A 15,119-nucleotide genomic window follows, 5' to 3' on the forward strand; every position below is an offset into this window, starting at 1 on the left:
GTTTTGAAGCGGTGAGCACAGGCTGCTGTGGGAGAGCCCAACATGCTTCCACATCAGGGCAGGACCCAAGGTCATCTGCTGCACATGCAAGAACAACGACAGGCTTCTGAGAAAACCTTCACAGAAGTGATGGCTTAGGCCACAGAGGTTGCTGCAAGACTCATGGCTGCTTGTGGGCACCTACAGGGGCTGACTCAAGTGGGCCCTTGCCTCATATCCACTGGGTCAGTATGGCACGGCAAATGCAAACTGTGTGAACAACTGAAACATCACTCTCTGACTTTTCATTTTCCTTTGGAAACTGTAGACAGGTTTCAAAAGCCGTATTGAGTGAAAATTTGCAAAGATTTCCACATGCATTTCAGTTCAGTTGTTATCACTAAACTTAACGTGGCTTTTGTGACACTGAGTTTTAAAACACCAGCCAGTGCTGTGAAAGCACCGCCATAATAATTATTATGTCAGACATTAAGGTAATGTATTTTAGGAGGATTTACACCTTCATTTGCTATCTTCCAGTGAAAGGAAAAATTGTATGTAAATCTGTGGGTTCCTTTAATATTTCATCAGATTATGAATAAGTATAAAAATCAAACAAACCAATGCATTCCTTTAAATCTCTATGGACATGTGTATATTTACTGGAGAGATTGCAGTCTATATTCTAGCCCAGGGGTCCTCAAACTGTTTAACCAGGGGGCTGGTGCACGGATGAAGTGGCAGGCAGCCATCTGCGGCTGCTTGGTTTCCCCCCCAGCCCCCGGCGGGGGGGTCTGTAAATACCGGGGCCCGAACTGAGGACCCTGGGGGGCTGTATCCAGCCCGCGGGCCGTAGTTTGAGGACCCTTGTTCTAGACCCTTCATGGCTAGTAAGGCCTTTGAAGGACACTTGCATTGTGAGAAAAGCTGGGTCTCTGCACAACTGTTGTTTTCTTCCCTCGTCATCCATCTGTGCTGAGAGACGAGAAGGTGGAGAAAAGGTGGGGCTCTGGCTTGCTGCCTGCTGTGCTGCAGAAGGGCGCTGTGCCAGCGGGCTGGGCAGCTGGCTGCTGCGGGGAGAGCTCTTGCCACGGGGGCAGAGGAGGAACCAAGCACAGCCCTTTGCATCACAGTTTGCTTTCTGGGCTGTCCCTGAAGCAACGCGGCAGTGCACCACCCTGTGTTGTAGATTCACAGGAAGCTTTGTAATCTGGTTATTCTAGTCTGTGACTGCGAACAGTAGGAAATTAGTTTTCTGTATTTGTAAGTCAGAGGTACGCCACATTTTATTTTTCCACAGGAACTCTAAGGAGCTAGTTTGTATTATTCTTAATGCCCTGAACCGGAGGTAATTTTCACGCTGTGCATTTTCTGGATACCTGCAGATGAGTCACCTGAAGAAAGGGAGTGTTGTTTCATTTTAAGTATATCATAATTTGTACCCTCTCCTAGACTGAGATTGCAGGCTGAGGACAGCTGGCAAGCCAGAAGACAGAGAAATAAAAAGGTTTCAAAGATTCATCAACCACCTCATGTCAGGTATAGGGCATTTAAAGCACATGACAGATTTTTTACCTTCATGTTGTCCTTTAGGGGCCAGTAAACAGCAGGATCCTGTGAAGATTCATGTAGCACCTGTACAAGTGGCTGGAGGTACCATTAAGATGTAATTAACCTCACCTTCAAGAGGAAGAGGTGAGGAAATGAGAGAAGAAAGGTTGTGTAAAACACCCAGTAATTATTGCCCATGTTTGCAAGTGAAGTGAATGATTTGGAAAAACCAGTTGGAGTTGGTAGAAAACCTCTCATTAATGTAGGCTTTGGATCAGGCCAGTGATGTTCTCCAGATAACTCATATTTTCTCCACCTCTCTTTGCTGAGCAGTTTATCCAATCCCTTCCTTGTTAATTCAAAGAGAGTTTTCCTTACAGGACCAGGGTGAGGAAGGTGATCGCAATCCTCTCCAAAGAAAGAAGTGTTACCCTGTCTTGTCCCCATGTGACCGCATCTGTCCAATGACACTGTGGTAAACCAACTGTGTACTTCATCTCAACCCAAGTTCTCCTGGATTAGTACCACCAGACATCTTTGGAAGACCTCCCTTCCTCTTCCTTTGCCGTACCCAGCTAACCCGTATCTTGTGGAAAAAGAGATAAGCAGCAGGACTGGTCTCAAGGTATGTTAGCAAAACGAGAGAAAAGCATTACTGCCTCATCACTTATTGATATCAAGGTGTAAATCGTCTGAAATGCATGAAGGGAGAGTTAAGAAGCCTTTGCTGGCCTCAGAGGGGTGGGTGATGGGGAAGCCACCCTTCACACCACTGATCGTGTCGTGACATGGTGGTGGCTACCAAAAATGTATTGTACATTATGTCAATTCAAATAGGCCCAGAGAGAATTCTCAAGGTAAGTTATTTCATTATTTTCACCCTCACACTTGTAACCTAGGTCTGAATTACATACAAGGCTTTATATACATCAGTCTTCAGACTTCATCTGCCTTCTTCAAATGCTTTCCTGACAATAACATCCATTAAAACTCTAGCCCTCAGAGGTATGAGTCTCATGTTACTGTAATTCAGTGATTTCAGCAGGTTCATGAGGTCTACATTTGGGGTGGGAACGAATAAAAGGTAGGGTGCATGTAAGGGTGCATGCACTCTGAGGGTGCATGTAGTAAGTAAACAGCATGCAGCTGTTCAAGTCCCTGTTCAGTTTACAAAGAATTCTAGAGATGATATTGTATGTCAAAGGTCTTATTTTTTCTAAAGAATTAAGGAATTTAGGTGTAATACTAGTGAGTTTTCACACGCATGCAAATCCTCACGTGCTTTGAGATGCTGCTCAACTAAGGCAATCATGAACTACATAACTCAATAGAAACAGCAGCAGCACCAAGCCTGCTACTTTTCTACTTTTGCATAAGTACACACATATTTGTCTTTATCTGTAGGGTACTAGTTTTGATATAAATACAGAACCAAATCCTGTTTTCATTTATGTTGTTATCAATCAGGATTAACTGAAAGGTGCATCAGATGATGCAAATGTGAAATGAGAATTACATAAGTAACTATGAAATTCTTAAAAATGAAACCTTGAGATACCACTGCCTCCTAACCATGGAAACTTTCTAAATTTCGGTGAAAGGCTATACTGAAAAAATCTATTTAAAAGTGGTAGAAGTTTAACTCAGTCTGTGAGCTAAAAGATAGTTGTGGACGTTGTTAATAAAGTTTATCTCATATAGTCTTAAGTATTTATAGAGAGGACTGTGAGTGGATATAATTCTTCTGATTATAGCTTGGCTGTATTATATACATGAAAATAGAAATAGCCTTCTGGAAATAGAAACCCTGGTATTGAGTATTCAGGACAGACATAACTCACTTGAAAGTTGTTTTCTAAGGACCTTTGGTCACTGCAGGGACTAACTTAATTCAAGAGCAACTTCAGCAGTACTAGCTGAAGCTCCACATGCAAGCCAGTGTTTCAAAGGCAGCAGGCACTCCTCGCTGCCATCACTTGCAGCGCCAGCTGTGGGTGCTGGGAGAAGAGCTGGGTACAATGCATGGGAGAGGCACAGGCTGTTGCAATGGTGAAGCCTCATGGCATTGTGTATGACGCATGCTGCATAAGGAAAACTGGGAACATGCCATGTACACAGCTTACAGAGAGCGTTCTGTTTTCTTCATTGCTGCACTAGATCAAGCACGGAGTGTTCCTTCTGCCGTCTCCTTGTTAGTCCTGCCTGCCTTTACAAAAGTCTGGCCTGTCTGTACCATACTGACTGGAAAAGTGTCATGACCAAGTCAAGAGCTCTGCTATACCTTCCCACCACTTCTAAATGAATGTTTACAGATCTGTGGAAAGTTACTTACACAGAAAGCTCATTAAGTTTCCCTTTCTGCTAGTTCTGCTGGGCTGAGCAGCCCAAGAGCTCTACTTCTCTTTCATGAAAATGCTGAAAGAGAGGGTAATTCTAAGTATAGTACAAATTATTTTCATTAGAGAAAGAGGTAGGATGAAGAGAGTTTCAGTGGCAGCAGCATCTGGGAGGCAGTGAGTCGCTTCTCTGCAATGCTGTTTCTACAACTTCACTCTCCTTGGCCCAACAAACAAAAAGCAAAAACTTCACAGTAAGGAATGGCTGTAGCTGGGTCACCCTGACCAGCATGCTGGGCAACATCACCCAGCTCTGTACAATGAAGATACATTTACATAAATTAGCTAACATTTTGATTCAAGTTTGGTTTGTAAGCTGGTGAAGCCTGCCCAGATGCTTTTTTCAGTCATATAATATGACACGGTCTTGAAGACTCATTTTATATTTTCCCTGGATAATAGTATTGGCTTCTCTGACACTGTTCTCAGATGACTATGAGTCATGCAACTCTGATTTTGGGAAGCATCTTAATTAGCATCTTGCCTGGGAAGGTTCGCACCACAGCCGAGTCCATGAACACAAGCTCTGGCCCACTGGGTCTGTCCAAGTAAATACCCTTATTAATGTCAGTTTAATTGCAGACTAGGCCTGGGGTTTCAAATCTTGAAAAAAGTTCACTTAAGAGGACTGCTAAAGAAGAGAGGAAATAGAAGGCTACGTGTCCAAAATATATAGAATGAAATATTAGGGAAAAGCAAAACTATTGAGGGAAAAAAGAGGAAGAATGGAAGAATAAGCATGTAATCAATACTCAACCTTTAAAACAAAATCTCCAGAGTTCTACAGTTCTTACTTTCAATACTGTGCCAGCATATTATAGAGACATATCAGCTTCAGTCTGGGTTATGCTGATGCCTGCCATGTCCACTTTTAGCCACATTTAAAATAAACCGATTTTAATTTCCTGATGACAGTGTCATTCACAGAAATTCCTCTTTCTCTATTCACATGATGGATTTAAACCATTTCCCCATCTCAGTTAATGTACATCATATTCCCCACCCTGCACGTATGCTCTGAAATTCTCTCTAAGGCAAGAGGACGCTCCCTTTCCAGAATATTTTTACCTGGCATGACAGTGTTCCATCTGCCCCACGGCTCCTGAGAGTCAGCGTTGGGCCAGCGCTGCATCATGCGCCTGCTTGTCTGCTGTGCTGCACTGGCCCTCTCTCCGCCGCACCACCTTCCAGACCACACCACGGTTTGAAGGCAGGAGTGAATGGTCAAGCAGGGGTTTCCTCAACAGCCTTTTCCACGCAGAGGTCGGGAAAGAGTTTAGCTTTCTCCATCACACTCCCAATTCCTTTTTCTAGGTGTCTTAAGGCCAAATAACCTCCAAATTCTCTGACTTCAGTAAGTTTTGGGAGATAAAGTAAAAAAATCCCTGAAGGGATCTATCTTTCAGAACAGAACGGGTTGAAAGATAACAAGACAAAGGGCAAGCTTCAGTATTTCTACATACATGGGAGGTCACTACTTCATAACTCAGAAATAATATGAACTACCTCAGCTAAAGCTACATAAACCTGTATCCATATGCACATGCTCTTTCAGATGGCTTCTTTGTCATGATGATTAGTAACTTCTTTCACTCTTTCCTTGCAAGCCTCAATTGACATCACAGACTTCCTACATGTCAGTCTCTAAAAACACAAAGAAAACTAAAATTGCTGTTCCAAAAATTCCAGGTTGTCCAGGGCAGGAACTGTCTTTGCTCTCTTGTAGAAGCTGTACAAGTGCAGTTTGGCACTGAGTCACAGAGGAGGCTCCTCGGCATGACACAAGCTAAGTAAGAGAAACAAAAGATGAACCAGAAAGTTGTCAGTGATTTGCTATGTGGCCATGGGCAGATCCAAGCACAATATCCTCATTCCCTGTTAAATGCCCCACTTATGGAGTCATGCTGCCTTTCTGAAGCAAATTCAGCCTCTTCAGTGGCATTTGCTAATGTTGCGTTAGTCTTGTATGGATCAGAAATGGCATATTTGCTCAAAACTACTCATTGTTTTTATTCATTATTTTCACACATTCCAACTACACTGGTATCATTTGCTCAGTTATTTCAGATTCCTAAAGAAAAACAATAGGACACATAGTGCTAAATCCCAAAACAACTTTCTGAAGAAGGGGTGCTCTGGGACTCAAAGAAATGGTCTGGCAAGCCCTGAAAATCTCATTTCCCTTCTTTTTTTCCTTTTTTTTTTTTTCCTTTTTTTTCTGTGGATGGCAAAATAAAAGGAATTTTTGAGCTTGAGGCTACACAGCTCCAATTGCTATAATTACATAGCCAGGAATTTTGCAATTGTACAGTAAGCAAGCTCTCTTACAGGGACTAATGCTTAAATTGCAATTTCTAGGTTACTTACAATGGGGAAAGGATTTATGTGGTTAAAAATGTGTATTTGCTATTAACTAAACCTAACCACATTAACTAACTTCTATTCACAACCTTTTCCTGCTATAATTTCAGGTTTGTTGGTTTTGCCTTGGATTTAAAGCTCAAACCTGGTTTCCAATTCTAGGATGGCCCTCAGACTGCTAAATCATAGGAAGATACGTGCCAGACTAGTGAAAAGGCTTGTTTAACTGGTGCATTTTAGCTAATGCTGAGTTGATGATAACCTCTTTTTGTTACATTAGAAACAAATTCTTTGGTATTAGACTTGTATTACCGGATTCCTTATGTGTTTGTTCAGTTAAGCTCATACTATAAACTCAAATTCCTGAAACATTGCAGGCCACTTTTAGCAGAAGAAAAATGTAGCCTTAAAGGTTTGATTCAGTAATACTACTAGCAGTGATGGTGAGGAAAAATAGGAATAATGATTTGAAGATTGTATAAAAGCAGAAATTTGAAATTGTACTGGTGATTTTTTTATAAAAACTTTTACATCAAGGCCTAAACTTTTACATCTAGGATTTTGTAATCTAAACGGCCTGTAATTTTCTTAGGAAATATATTGAGGAGGCCCATCTAGATGGAGATGAAGCCATACCAATAGGGAAAGGGTTAAAAACAGTCCAGGGTGATGGACTGAACATGCTCAGTCTGACAGACATTTTATGAGATTGGCAAATACTGATGCAGCCCCTCGCTGAACTAATGCCCTTTGCCTAAAAAATAAGCATAGCACCCCGATTGTGGGGATTACAATGCACAGTAGAAATGCCCCCTTTGCCCTTTTTTTGAGAGCCAGGCCCAGTGCCAAGAAGCCTGGAGAAAGGCAGATTCCCATGTCGTATCGCAGAGTGTGCTCCCCGCATTTCACCCGGCTTTTTCATCAGCTAAACAGGACTTAAGAACTGGGGCTGTGGGCAGTCAGTGCCACCGGTGCTCTGGACATGTATTAAGATCATAATTTCAGTGATTAAAAGGCTTTCATTCTTTTTCTGTATTATATAAAAAGAAGCAAACATAATAAGCAAATGCTGTTTTGTTGTTTTAGGCTTTACACCTCCGCTCAGATGTATCACCGTAGAGCAGAAGTTATAGCTAGGGCAGGGGAAGGTCTTTCAGGTTCTTAAAATAAACAGAATGGTGTAGTTTCCTAATGATGCGGACAGTGGAAGATTTGGGGGTTTCTGCAAAGGTTTTGTACCCATGCAGCTTTAGCAACTATTCTAGGATCGGGAAGAGTTCACTTAGATTTAGGAGTAAAAAGGGAGATGAAAAATGACTGAATAGATGATCAACACGGCAATGAAATCAAGTTCCCATGATTTAATAGATCACCATTCATTCCTGGAGCTATGGTAACTGACAGCATGCAGTCTCTGAACCAATCCACTTGCAAAATAAAGCATGCAAGCTAGCCTATATATTTCCATAAGGGCACAAATTAGGAACATGCATGTGGCTCCGATGACCAGGGTAATTACTGAACTGTGGTGACTCAGTTAACTTCTACCCATGGTAACAGGGAAATTAGAGATCAGTGTTTTGCTTCTGTAAATTCGTATTTTTGTTTCTCTACCTACAGCTGCCTCCCTTGCCCTTAAGCTCTGTAATGTCAGGGATGGAGAGGGGAGAATGGAAAGCAGCATTCATAACTCTCTGCTGAGGAGATGGGAATTAAGGGGAGACCCCAGGTTTTCAAAGCGAGAGAAGACAAAATTAAGTACAAAAATAAAGTACAAAAAGTGTTCTGTTATACATTGGGGTAAATGTACAGAAACAGAAATTTTGATCATAATGCAAAAGCCTGGGTGCATGACAACGGTGGGCATTTACAGGTAACCTTCATCCACATAGTACATGTCATTTTGTGTTACTGGCAAATGAATCCAATGTCTGAATGTTTCAAAAAATTTGCAATCTGCCTGGGATGGGGGTTTCTTGCAGATAGTAATGCCATCACTCACATGCAACTTCTGACCCAGATTTTCTGAGCCTTGCTTGCTAGGAAGAAACTCACTTTCAGGGCCAGAGAAGCTGGCATTTACCCTGGTCACGGAGCCCGGCAAGACACTTTCTGATGGGCAGATGATGCAGAGATATAAGCCTGAGCCTGTGGGTAAGGAAAGGTTTGGGGAAAGGGGTGACCATTAACCAGAACCTGTGGGACGGTGGCCAAGGCAGCCAGGTGAGAAGGCAAGTCAGGCAGCATCTCCCCTTCCCCTCGTGGTCCCCCGCCTCGCTTTCTCACGGTCACTCCAGTGCTTACTCCTGTCTCCTGGTCCCTCTGACTGCTGGTGGCCTGACCTGTCTGCCACCTCAGCCATGGACGGAAAAGTAAGGTGAAGCTGGCGGAGAGGGTCGGAGGGGCACAGAGAAGCTCCCGAAATGCCCGGGCGGGGCCGGGGCGCCAGCGCCGGGCTCCCCCGAGGCAGGCACACGCTGCCGTAAGCAAGCCGGGCTTCCCAGCTTGGTGCTGCGCTCCCACACGGGCCTAACAAACGGCGTGAGGGGAGCGTTTCCGACACAGCACCCCGAGACTTCTAACACGCCACCTGCGCTGCCACGAAGGCTGCGCCGGCGGGGACCCCCGCAGCGCCCCGGGAGCGCGGCTGGAGGCGGTGGGGCCGCGCTGCCCGCCCCGCCGCTGGGCTCGCCCCGCCGGGCTGCAGGGTCCCGGGAGAAGGGCGCCGCGCCGGCCGGGTCACGGCCCTTCGACCCCTCTTCGACCAAAGCCACTAATTTTAAAACAGTTCTTTGCGCCGCCTCCAAGGAAAAAAAAAAATAAATCTGGAAGGATAAAGGTGAGGAGCCTCAAGCCGTAGGCGGCAGCGCCAGGGGCTGGGCAAGGCGTGCGGGCTGCCGAAAAGCCCTCGGTCCCCGCGGGGCTGAGCCCCAGGGACAGCCGCCCGGCAAGCTTTGCTTTGGCCAAGATCGTGGCGACAGGGGGTGGGAGAGTTTCCTGAGCTGCTGCCAGCGGCGGCGTTTGTCCCTTCGCTCTCCCGCGGGTTTCCCCATCCCCTCCTCTCCCCCGCGGCGGCGTGGGCGGCGGGGGCAGCCGCCGTGTTTGCATTTGTCCCGGCCAGTCACATGGAAACGGGCTGGCAGCGCCCCCGCCCCCGCCCGCACTGCCGGGCCGCTGAGCGGGCAGCGGCCAGCCGCGTCGAGCCGCATTCCCCGGGGGCCGCTCCGCCTCACCCCGGCCCGGCAGCCCCCTCCTCGGCGGGCGAGGCCGAGCTGTCAGTGCCCGCGGCGCGGCGTGGCTTCCCTGCCGGCCCGGTAAGACGGGCGGCGGGCGGCGAGGGGCTGCTTGTGAGCCACCTCGGCAGGGCATCCCCGGGGCGGGGGGCGGTGGCGCCCCGGGCAGTGCCGCCCGGCGGCGGGGCGGGGAGCGGGGCCGGGCGGGGGAGGCGGGGGTGAGGGAGGGCGAGGCCGGCTCTCACTCCTCTCCTCTTTTCCCTCCCTCTGGAACCCCCCGGCCGCCGACCTTCGCCGCTGCCCCGCAGCGGGACCGCGTCCGGACCGTCCCGTCCCTTCAGAAGTGGTGAGGTCGGCCCGGCCATGGAGACCCTCGTCCGCCCCGGGGCCAGCAAGCCGCCCAGCGGGTAAGCCACTCGCCGCGACCCGGGCCGGACCGGCCGCCGCGGGCCGGAGTGGCTGTGGACGGCGCCGGTAGCGGCCGTGCTGGCCGGTGGGCCTCGGTGCCTCGCCTCCCTCCTTCCCTCTCTCGGGGCGCAGCCTGAGGCGGCGGCGGACGGGCAGAGCGGCACGGCCGCGGAGCAGGGCAGCGGGGCCGGGGGCGGCAGAGTGAGCGGGGGTGCAGAAAGGTCGTGAGGAGGAAAAGCGGCTGCGTCGCCGTTCGCGTTGGCAGGGGCGCCCCGACCCTGCTGCCGGCGCTGCCCCTGCGGCGGCGAGGGCGGGGCTCGGTGCGGGGCGTTGTGCCGTGCAGGGGGCTGCCGCGCTGGCCGGGCGCGCCCCGGCCCTGTGGGGCGCCGCGCCGCCGTCGCTCGCTGCTCCCGTCCCGTTTGGAGCCGGGGCGCCGGGCGGAGCGGGAGGGAGCCGGCGCCGCGGCCGGGGTCGCTGCGGGTCTCGGGGCGGACCCGGCTGGCGGCTGGGTGCGGGGGAGCCCGCGGCCGCCGGCGTCGCTTTTTGCCTGCCCGCCCCGCTGCCCTGAGTGCCAGGACGCAGCTGCCAAAAGCCTTCGGAAGGTTTCTGGAGCTGCCGCAGGCGTGGGTCCCTCAGCCTCGCCGTGCAGCCGCGGCAGAGGAAAGCGAACCGCTGCCGCCCTCGAACTAAACCCCACCGAAGCGGCGGAGGTTGGTGCCGGCGGGCCCGGGGCTGCAGCCGCTGCGCCCGCTTCCTCCTGCCGTGGGCCGCGGGCCCCGCGCTCGCAGCGGTCGCGCTGAGTAGCAGCCGGCCCTAGCGTGAACGGCAGGTGCATCTGGGCTTTTTCGAGGAAAGAGACAAATACAGAATATGCCAGAGGTGCATTTACGAGTCCGTTAATTAAATGGCGCGAGCAGCAGCCAGTTGAAGCCCTAAGTGATCTCTTTTGTCAGAGCAGAAGCTGGGCAAGTTCTAAGAGCTGCGCGGTCTGTGCGCTGCGATTTGCTGCTCTACTTCACACTGTCTGCACGGGCTGGAAAAGGCTGTAGCTGCTTCAGCAGCTTTTCCATTTTTAGTTCTAATGTTTGTGCCATAAATTAATTTTCAGCTAAGTATAAAACAGCTTTAAAGGACGTGCTGGTGGGCTACAGCAGTTTTGTTAGGTTTAATTTCCTTTGTTTCTGTCGTTAGTTTGCTAGGGAGTCTTGTAGTGCCTAACTCAGAAAGTAGAACAGGGAGTGACGGGTGAAGATGCCGTTGCTAGTGCTGTAGTAATGAAATCGTATGTGTGCAATGTTTCTTTGACTTGCAGAGCATGACATAGCTTGCTGCCCTTTCTGTAAATAAAATGCTTAATTCCAGTGAAAAATGAGCCTGTTTGATCATGACCTTTTAAGCTAACCTTCTATGAAAAGCAGTAGATATAATGTGCCTCCTCTTTCTGTATTTAGTAGGTGCAGTAGTAGAGCTGCTTTCTAAAATCTTGACAAAGAGATCTAGGATGCTAATTTACGCGTGTCCTTTGAAGAGTAACTAGCTTTTCTCAAAGCAGTGCTGTTTAAATATTTGTCTTGATTGCTCGGTAGCCAAAGATTCATTAAAGAGTTTGAGTTCACAATGAGAAAGTGTGTTGTTAGTGCATCTTGGAAATGAGCACTGGAGTCTGAGGGCATTGCTGAGCAAACTTGAATCCTATGCAGCCAGTTTCATCTGCGTAAACCTGTCTGTGGTCAGACTCAGCTATCACATGTATGAACAGAAATGACAGTAACTGTGTTAACATTAAATTATGTTAACTTCACTCAGATTGCTCCTGACATGGCTCAAGGAGGCATATGGGGCAGTCCTAAAGTGAAGATGTGCTTTGCAGTATTCTGCTGCAGAGGATGTGGATGCTAATCCACTCCTGTAGAACATGATGGCAGCGCTGTTGTGTGCACCGTTGTTGGTTAGGGAACTGCCTGTCTGAGCTGATTTCAGCCTTGCAACACTGCTTGTTGCCTTTTTTTTGCAAGTTGGAGGTTCCCAGCCTGGAGGTGCCTGTGCTGTTGGCCGTAGCCTTCACTAAATGGTTCATTAATTCCCTGAGTTGCTAACATCTACGGGGGAAACTGGTGGAGGTTTGGTTCCATTTGATTGGGTTTTACTCCCTCAGCGAGGAAGTCTGCTAGGGCCAAGAAGGTGTGGCAAGAGAACAGCTTCATCTGTCCTTGTTGGTTCCTGTATGAATCCAGATGTGAGCTGCATTTATGGAGCATGCCCAGGGAACGCTGGCTTTTAAGGCCCCTGTGGTGGCAGGAATACTTTCCTTTGATAGTGGAAGAAATGCTGCACATGTTTCCAGCTTATTGATTGGGTTATCATACAGTTATGAAAGGGAGATTAAAGTGACCACATCTTCACAATTTTTAACAAAACTTAGGCAGAGCTTGTCTCCGTGTAAATTATTAACAGCAACATTACAAGTTGCCCTCGTTAAACAGTGAACAAATTTTATGTATCATTTGGTGCAGGGTATAGCAGCTCTGCTGTGTGCTTTACACAGATAAATTTACTATGTGTGTTTCACAGCATGGCTGCTTGAGGACTGCACATTTAAAAGTAGAGTACTATTGTGGTTTTTTTTGTTTTAAATGGCAAACTGCAGTTTGTGCTGGTGTTGTAGGGTTTTTCCTATTTCTCAGCTTCAAAAATAACCACAGACTTCAGCAACAAGAATTTTATTATTACTGTTAGGCACGAGTTTTGTAAAGCTTTACCAAGTCCATAATGCTTTATTTAATTAAAATTTAGTTTAGCTTAAAAAGGTAAAATTAAGATAATCAGTAGCAGCAGGAGAAATTAGCATTTATTATGTAATCATGCAACAGCTAGAAATGAGAAATACAGTTGTTTAAAAACTACTACCTTGGAGTCCGCATCTGGCCTTACTTCGTTAGGGAGAGCGGAGATAGGCCTCTCTGGGTGTCTTTTTGACCATAATAAGGACAAAAGATGTGCGTTAGTCCTAAGTGGCATATCAGTCTCAAGCCTGAAATGAGGACTTGGAGGATCAGTGGTGTTCTGCACTGTTTGGAGCCTGGCAAAGTGCAGACCATCCTCCCTTGCCACTGAAAGCATCTCCAGCTCCCATGGAAGCCACCAGTTCATGGGTCCTTCTCTATGCCTTTACGTCTTAAGTGCAGAAAAGCTTCCCCAGGAGCCTGGCAAATGTGGGGAAAGCCTCTATATTAAAGAAGATGTATGAGCACTTTCTTTCAGTAGGACCTTTATTTTCTGTGCTTCAGTTTCCTTCCCTACCTCACAGCGCCTTACAGTACTAAGAAATACAGGCATATATTAGCACACCTACTTTGGAGGGATTTATCAGCTGGATTGAAGTGACCCTGGAAGTCCAGTAAAGGCTGTGGAACGTCAGTAACATTTACATGCAGAGCCTCAGAAAGCAAACCCTCAAGTACAGAGCAAGTTGTGCATCTCAACTTGCTGAAACCTCTTCCTATTATTTTATGCCTATTCCACTTAGTTAAGTGGTTTACTTTGTGCAACTGCATGTCCAGCTTTAAAAAACGAAAAAAAAAAATGTTATGCTTGTGTTTAGGGTATTATTTGTAAACCTTGTGTGGAAAAGCCTGGAGGGCACTGTTGTCCACAGAGCATCTACGTGAATGTCTGTGTAACACTGGTTTGCACCATACTAACTTACCTTCAGTTTTTAGAAGATTTAGAGTATAAAGAAACAATGATGTAATTAATTTTTAAATCAAGATTGGAAAACTGAGCAGTTTGTTTCCTCTATTTTGTATTTATATAAGATTTCTGTGTGATGTGCAGAGTACTGGATGGCAAAGGGTGATGACTGTGATTAGAAATGTAGAGTAGCAGTGTGGTACCGGCTTTGAAGATTGCTGCCCTGGCCACTTGCAAGGCTGACGCTTGTGCTTTTGGCGTTGTCCTTCATGTTGTGTCCCTGTTTGTATGTGTACTGCTCCCGCAGAATTCAGATGGTGCTTCTTATGTGTTCACCTAAGACAACCAGCTTCTCTGTAACACATTTTTCTGGCACTGTAGGCAACGCTAGCCCTGTCTTCCTCTTACAAGTAGTTTGGGTCTGAAGTATTTCTTTCTGTGTCAGTGGAGTTACGTCACATTAAATAAAACTCCGGTAATGGTAACAGAAGAATTGTGTTTGCTATTGTGTAAAATGAAACAAGGCAATTTTTGCTATATGAATATAACTGTTGAGCTAATACATTGGAAGACATTTGTATTTTCAGTCATGACTAATATTTTAGGATTGCTGAAGATAAGCAAGCTGATTGTAACAATAAGCTAAATGGTGAGATAAACGCAATGCAATCCATTTCTGACAGCTGTCCTTTCTGAATTCCAGTTTCCCATTTCTCCTATCCTACCCCTCTGCCCACACCGCCCCCCCCCTTTTTTTTTTTCTGCTTTCTTTCAGATGTCTTGTACCAGAGTAGAGGATGAAATAGATGGCTTCTTAAAGTTTCTTCCATTTCTGGGCTGTCTAGAATATTCAGGATTTGTTTTCACTTTCCCAGTCTCCCAGTCATCTCTCATTATTTTCTTTGCCATGGGTACCTTTTGTATTTTTTCATCTTGCTCTCTTAAGGTACTCCTGCCACTGTTAGATGAAATTGAACCTTCTCTTTTGTGCTGTCACCTGTTTCATTTGTTCTTCGTATCTTTCTACTGTAATTCCAGATTCATTTTTCTGCAGGTTTTGCTCCTGTAAGTTTACATCTTAGTCAAGCTGCTTGCCTTTATGAATGGACTTTACTGCTTTGTTTTGACGGGACAGATTTTACTTTACCACCCCATCTGGGCAAGTTGCACTAATTACAGTGAATTTCAGGATGCTGCACTAGATAAAGGTGGTGTGTGTGTGTGTGGGTAATTACAACCTAGAGCACTGTCATAGGTGCACTTTTAGATGATGCTGACCGTTTAGGAAGAACAACTTTTTAAGTATTTATTTTGAAGTCAGTTCAGTAAAAACATGGCTGCTTTGTGCGTAGTTAATCTTGCTAGGTAAGTGCTGTGCTGCTCTTTGCTGAGTAATTCAGATCACAGTGCATGATTGTGGCCAGAATGAAAGGATTTTTTTTGCATTCAAAGGAATAAGGTTTCTTGAATACATGTATTTATTCTTAAACATCTTACTTAA

At 46.7% G+C, this 15,119-nt stretch overlaps 1 protein-coding gene across 8 annotated transcripts in view; it reads left to right on the forward strand.

The window, feature by feature from the left end:
* Positions 1–15,119, forward strand: part of COBL (cordon-bleu WH2 repeat protein) — a 211,039-nt gene that overhangs the window by 41,254 nt on the left and 154,666 nt on the right. For 3 of the 8 annotated variants that reach the window (XM_055704948.1, XM_055704953.1, XM_055704954.1), the window contains exons 1-2: positions 8,702–9,601; positions 9,829–9,927. In XM_055704948.1, the coding sequence (XP_055560923.1) occupies positions 9,884–9,927 (44 nt within the window). In that variant the 5' untranslated portion in view covers positions 8,702–9,601; positions 9,829–9,883. Of the gene's footprint in view, positions 1–1,910; positions 2,156–8,700; positions 9,602–9,828; positions 9,928–10,492; positions 10,639–15,119 lie in introns of those variants that run through there. The other 5 variants (XM_055704949.1, XM_055704950.1, XM_055704955.1 and 2 more) reach the window with 4 other exon arrangements.

Source organism: Falco cherrug, chromosome 3 (genome assembly GCF_023634085.1).
Source record: "Falco cherrug isolate bFalChe1 chromosome 3, bFalChe1.pri, whole genome shotgun sequence".
Classification (NCBI taxonomy): Eukaryota; Metazoa; Chordata; class Aves; order Falconiformes; family Falconidae; genus Falco; species Falco cherrug.